We start from the raw sequence: 5,374 nt of genomic DNA, 5'->3' as shown, positions 1-5,374 counted from the left end.
TTCCTGATGTTGGGGTCCCTCAGGTCCACGTGCTCCTGCATCTGGTTGTGGCTGTACTGCACCACGCCCGCGTGCGACTGCCCGGGCTGGAACTGCAGGGACCAGTGCCCAGTCAGGAGGCCCCGCTGCCCCTCCACCCACCAGGGCCAGAGGGCCGAGGCCACGCCCACGCTGGGGGCGTGGCTTCTGAGAAACGCACCCAGTCTCCCAGGGCCCCCAGCACCCGGCCCCTGTCCGGCTGGGTGTCAGGACAGAGCCTCCCCTGGAGCACATGGGCCAGGGTAGGGCGCACCTTGACCAGCTCGTCGCGGCTTAGCCGGTCGATGACCTTGATGATGAACTCCTTGGCGATCTCGAAGTTGTGCAGCCCGATGCTCTCGGAGCTGTCCAGCACGAAGAGGATGTCGATGGGGCCACACTTACACTCTGCGGGGGGATGGAGGCCACTATGTAGCCCGGGCTGAGGGGGCACAGCCCCGCCACCCGTGGGGGCGTCTGCTGGAAGCTCAGAAAGCGACACTCACCACAGCAGGCTGGGGAAGAGGGGGAAGAGATTAGGTGGCATAGAGACCCCCGGCCCCACGCAAACCCTACTGCCAGCTACCTGCCTCCCCGGGCCTCCTCCCCTCGGGTGCTGAGGGTGGTGCTGGGGGTGAGGGTGGCTGAGCCCCTAGCCCCGGGGCACATTCTCACGGCGGGTACACGCCCGGCCCTGCTGCTCGCTTCCCCTCTATGAGACCACCGAGAGTAGGACATGTTCTTTCTACTTAAGACAGTCACTCAAAGACGGAGACACTCACAGCACATCTTCATGATGATGTCCAGAATCTCGCATTCCTGGGGAGGCGAAGGGATGAGCTGGCCCATTGTCCAGTGAGGGCTGCCCCGGCCTCCTAGGGTGAGGCCGGCCCACTGGGTCACCCTCCCCTGGGACCAAAGCCTGGCTTGGGTGGGCAGGGGGTTCTCACTTCCCAGGGTGTGACCTGCTCTGCCCGTAGGCCCCTGCTTCCAGGGCATGGGCCCCTGATGTTGTCACCGGCATGTGGCCATCATGCGTCCCCCTGTGGCTGTCCCGTGTCCCTCCGGTACCCATCACACATATGCATTGCTGTCAGGGGTTCCTTTGGCCAGAGTGGCCGGCCCCCGAGGGCATTCACAGACTCTCCACTTACGTCCGGTCCTGGCGGTCCCGTGTGTCCTTGGGATCCCTGTCAGAGAAAGGGTGGGGGAAGGGCTGGTGGCCACCCTGCGGCCCTGGTCACCCCTGAACTGTGGGTCTGACAGGGCTCCCACACCCCCCCGCCCTGAACGCCAGGACCCCAGGACCCCTGAACGCCAGGGGCTGCAAGGCTCCTGCACGTTAGGGGCTGGGGTGCACCAGGGACTGCAGTGTACTCTGCGACAACTGTCCAACACAACCCCCTTCCTGGCGGCCGGGACCCTGGATGGGGCCCACTCACACTGGCTGCCCAGTAGACCCTTCTGTTCATCCCAAAGGGACGGCCTCGATGGGCAGGGGCCCAGACCTGGGCTCTGCTGTGTTCCTGGTGGCTGCCCACAGCCGCTCCCCGCTCACCACCCCCTGCGCGCCCTCCAGCCCCACCTGTCAAAGCCCCAGCCTCCCAGGGCTTCCCCGGAGACTGGCTCCCCAAACTCCCTGCCAGCCCTCCTCCCCTGCCGCGGCCTCAGAGCCCCGACGTGCCCCGCCCGCCACACTTGCCTGAGGGCCTTCCGGGCCCCGGTACCCCTTTGCGCCTTTGACGCCACGGGGTGAAACGTCGTTGTTCTGGAAGGAAACAGCACGTCACAGACACAGCCACGTGCCCGTCCCCCGTCCCCCGTCCCCCGTCCCCTTGGCGGCCGCAGGTCCTGGAGGCCGAGGCCGGCTGGGATGTCCAGCATCCGGGGAAGGGCTGCACTCACGTCCTCTCCGGGGTCGCCAGCTTCTCCCTCGTCCCCCTTGAGGCCGGGGTAGCCTTTAGTACCCTGCAGGTGACAGGGGGGCACGTGGTCAGGAGGAGCAGAGTCCCGAGTGGGTGTGTGTGGGTGCGGGGGCCAGCCATGTCCTCTGCGGCGTCCAGCCGGGCTCCTGAGGCAGCCTGGCTGTCGCCCTTCTTCTCAGATGTCCTATTTAAGTCGGCTCACTACGGTGCAGTTTACTGCCTTTCATTTCTATTTGAGAAGCAGGAGTTTTAAAAGGAGAAAGATTACAGAGGTCTTGTCCGCCCAGCCCCACCCCGTACACCCTTCCTGGGGGGGCTGAGCGCAGGCCAGAGGACAGACACCCTGAGATTCGCTCCCGCGCACCCCGCAGGCATGCCGGCCACTGGGCCCTGCAGGGACCCCACAGACGGAGACACGTGGGAGGGGCCGTGCGAGGGCACGTGTGCGTGCACGCGCCAGTACCCACAGTGGGTGTGTACTCACGTTTATCCCAGGTGGACCCCTGCTGCCTGGATAGCCCTGTGGGGGGAGGGGGGCATCACACCAGGCTCTGACACAGGCCCCCACGGACAGTCCCAGCCACCAAGGCCAGGGTCCCGCCTGCTGGCCCAGGTGTGCCCAGCCGGCCCGGGGGACGGGGGCGGGGGCGGGGCACTCACAGGAAAGCCAGGGAACCCTTCGGTGCCGTTTCCAGGGGGGCCGTCTTCACCCTGGGGAAGCAGACCACGTCTCGTCACTGCACAGTGGGGGCACAGGAGGGGCTCCCGAGGGTCCCTCGGCAGCCCGGACGGTGTCTCTCAGCCTAGGCTGCCCTGTGGCTCTCTGCTCACCTCCCCCTGGACCTCGGAGCAGACGGGCAGGCAAAGCGTGCCTGTGCTCGCGGCCTGTGGTGGCTGCAGACACTGAGGGGACAGTCACCTGCAGAGGACCCTCCCTGTCCAGTCACTGACCAGGACCCTCAGACCGCATAGCCAGGGGCTCGAACCAGGGCTTCCTGGGGTCTCGGGCAGCCAGGTGTCACCCCTCCGGGGCCCTGTGCCCTCGGGCCCATCACTCACCCTTTCGCCCATCAGCCCAGGGTCTCCGGGGGGTCCTGCGGGCCCTGGGGCGCCTCGAGCACCCTAAGGAGGAGAGGAGCGGGTTTGGGGAGAGTGAGCGGGCACCTGAGCCGCGAGACGCAGGCTCGGGCGCCTCCCGGAGGAAGAGGAGGGGGACGAGGAGGAGGCGGCTGCTCGGCCGTGGCCAGAGGCGCGTCCCCCCAACGGGGTGGCCCCGGGCTCGGAGAACACGCCCAGGGCACCCAGGGCGCGAGCAGAAACGGACGGGCACCTGCGGGGAACCCAGAGCCGTCTCGAGCCCACATGGGCGGCAGAGAGACGGGCAGACCCAACCTCGGGGTGGCCGTCCCACGCACAGGTCGACGTGCTCTGAGAACTCGTGAGGCTTTAGGACAAGGCTCACAAGGAAAACACAAATTTTGTGAAGTCAGGTTCACGAGAAGTAATGCGCGAAGCATGAGAAAGACGCTGGAGGGAGCGGACATGTCCCCGCCTGGTCTCTGGGTGCGATTCTTTCCGGCCCGGGGTCTGGGCCAGGGCGGGGAGGGCACTCACCTCAAGTCCCGGGGGCCCCTCGTCGCCTCGGTACCCTTTGGGTCCAACGGGGCCAGCATCGCCCTGCAGAGAGAGGGACGGGCCTGCTGGGCCCTGTGTCCACACCACACGGCCCCCGATCCCACTCGCTGGCCGGCTGCGTCCACGCCCCTCTGGGGAGGCCGTGGCCCGCCCGGCTCGGGGACGCCGCACTCCGAGGCCTGCCGCACGAGTCCCCCTCATCCGGCCTGTCCTACCAACCAGCCAGTGGCCAGGAGGCCTCTGCCGCCCTGCTGCCCCCGCCACGGCCAGGCCACTCGGCTGCACCCAGGTCCTGGCACCGCGTGGACACACCTGGCTGCCACCTCAGCTGGGGCTCAGGCCGGGAGTGGACTGTCCCCAGAGGGGTCAGGGGCTGGAGTAACATAGGGCCCCCCCCAGAGGAAGCCGCCGCCAGCATGGGGCCCCCTCCCGGTCTGTCCAGCTCAGATGCCCGGAGACCGGCTGCACGCGGGCACCGTGGGGACGGGCGCCCGTCGGCCTCGGGGGCGGGGCAACCTCTTGAGCGGTGTCCGGGCAGCAGGGCCAAGGCTGCTGGGCCGGCTCCACCGTCCTGCTCGCGAGGAAGCGGCGGCCCCCGGGATCCTGTCCGCAGGGCCCAGAAACGGGACAGGTGGCGGGGCCGGCCTGCACCTCTGTGGAGCCACGGTGACCATGGCAGTCCCGGGGAGACACGCACCGATGAGGGGACTTGGAATTGGGTAGGGGGCACTCAGCTGCCCACGAAGACGGCTTACGCAGGTGACAGCGGGCTTGCTGTTCATGGAGTCAAGCCAGGCCACCTCGCGTCTGATGGCGCGCGGCATACTCCAAGGTCCGAACCAAGGGTGTCGGACACCCCAAGCAGCAGAGCCACGGACGACCGGGGGGCAGCGTGGCAGAGCCTCCCACACCTCGTCTCGTTCCCCTGGGAAAACGAACAGCCCCGTGGATGGCCGGGGGGGACGCTGCCCAGACCATGCTTGGCTCTGCCCCAAAGGGACACAGCTGTCACCTGAGGGGCTAAGTGCACACTGATGATACCCTATGTTTGCAAAGTGGGGGTACAGTCCCTACTTCATGCTCTTGAGGAGAATGTAAGTCGGGGCTCGATAGGTAGGATTATTTGGCAATTATCTCACACACACACACACACACACACCATTTGGCCAAGAAATTCTGCTGCAAAGGATTTACGTTCTGGATGTAGCCTTGGAAGTATTTCAAGATGGTTGGACAGATGGATGGATGAATAGGTGCTGGAGATGGGTAGACGGATGGATGGACACATGGATAGATGATCGAGATGGACGCTAGATGACGGATAAATGGTAGACGGGTGACTGGCAGGGTGGATGGACAGATAGGGAGATAACAGATCATGGATGCATTACAGATGACAAATGACACAGATGATAGACAGATAAACAAAGACGGATGATAAACGGATGGACGGGTGCCTGGACGGGTGGATGAAATAACGGATGGGTGCCTGGACGGGTGGATGGGTAGATAACACGAATGGATGATAGACAGATAACAGATGCATGACAGAGATAGATGGTAATGGGTAATGGATGAGTGACAGATAACAGATGATGGATGGATGGGTGACGATAGGTAGATGACAGATGATAACAGAGAGGGTGGACGGACAGACGGATGGACAGACACAGGCCTGACAGGTAGGCGAACGTCGGTATCTAGTAGTGTTTTTCCATAACGCAAAACACTGGGGCGATCTACGTGCATGTTGATGCGGGGCTGGACGGGCACATTCGGACAGTTCACGCAGGGGA

General features: G+C 65.0%; 1 protein-coding gene across 1 annotated transcript in view; it reads right to left on the bottom strand.

Annotated features, from left to right (window-relative positions):
- LOC105305972 (collagen alpha-1(VI) chain-like) overlaps window positions 1–5,374 on the bottom strand; it is a 20,679-nt gene that overhangs the window by 5,550 nt on the left and 9,755 nt on the right. The window contains exons 14-24 of the mRNA XM_023523757.1: window positions 3,558–3,620; window positions 3,003–3,065; window positions 2,604–2,654; window positions 2,428–2,463; window positions 1,924–1,986; window positions 1,721–1,786; window positions 1,173–1,208; window positions 801–837; window positions 525–533; window positions 293–426; window positions 4–92 (exon numbers count right to left, since the gene is read on the bottom strand). Coding sequence (XP_023379525.1) covers window positions 4–92; window positions 293–426; window positions 525–533; window positions 801–837; window positions 1,173–1,208; window positions 1,721–1,786; window positions 1,924–1,986; window positions 2,428–2,463; window positions 2,604–2,654; window positions 3,003–3,065; window positions 3,558–3,620 — 647 coding nt within the window. The remainder of the gene's footprint in view (window positions 1–3; window positions 93–292; window positions 427–524; window positions 534–800; window positions 838–1,172; window positions 1,209–1,720; window positions 1,787–1,923; window positions 1,987–2,427; window positions 2,464–2,603; window positions 2,655–3,002; window positions 3,066–3,557; window positions 3,621–5,374) is intronic.

Source organism: Pteropus vampyrus, unplaced genomic scaffold (assembly GCF_000151845.1).
Source record: "Pteropus vampyrus isolate Shadow unplaced genomic scaffold, Pvam_2.0 Scaffold406, whole genome shotgun sequence".
Classification (NCBI taxonomy): domain Eukaryota; kingdom Metazoa; phylum Chordata; class Mammalia; order Chiroptera; family Pteropodidae; genus Pteropus; species Pteropus vampyrus.
The sequence above is the reverse complement of the archived record's forward strand: the minus strand, read 5'-3'. Positions and strand labels throughout refer to the sequence as shown.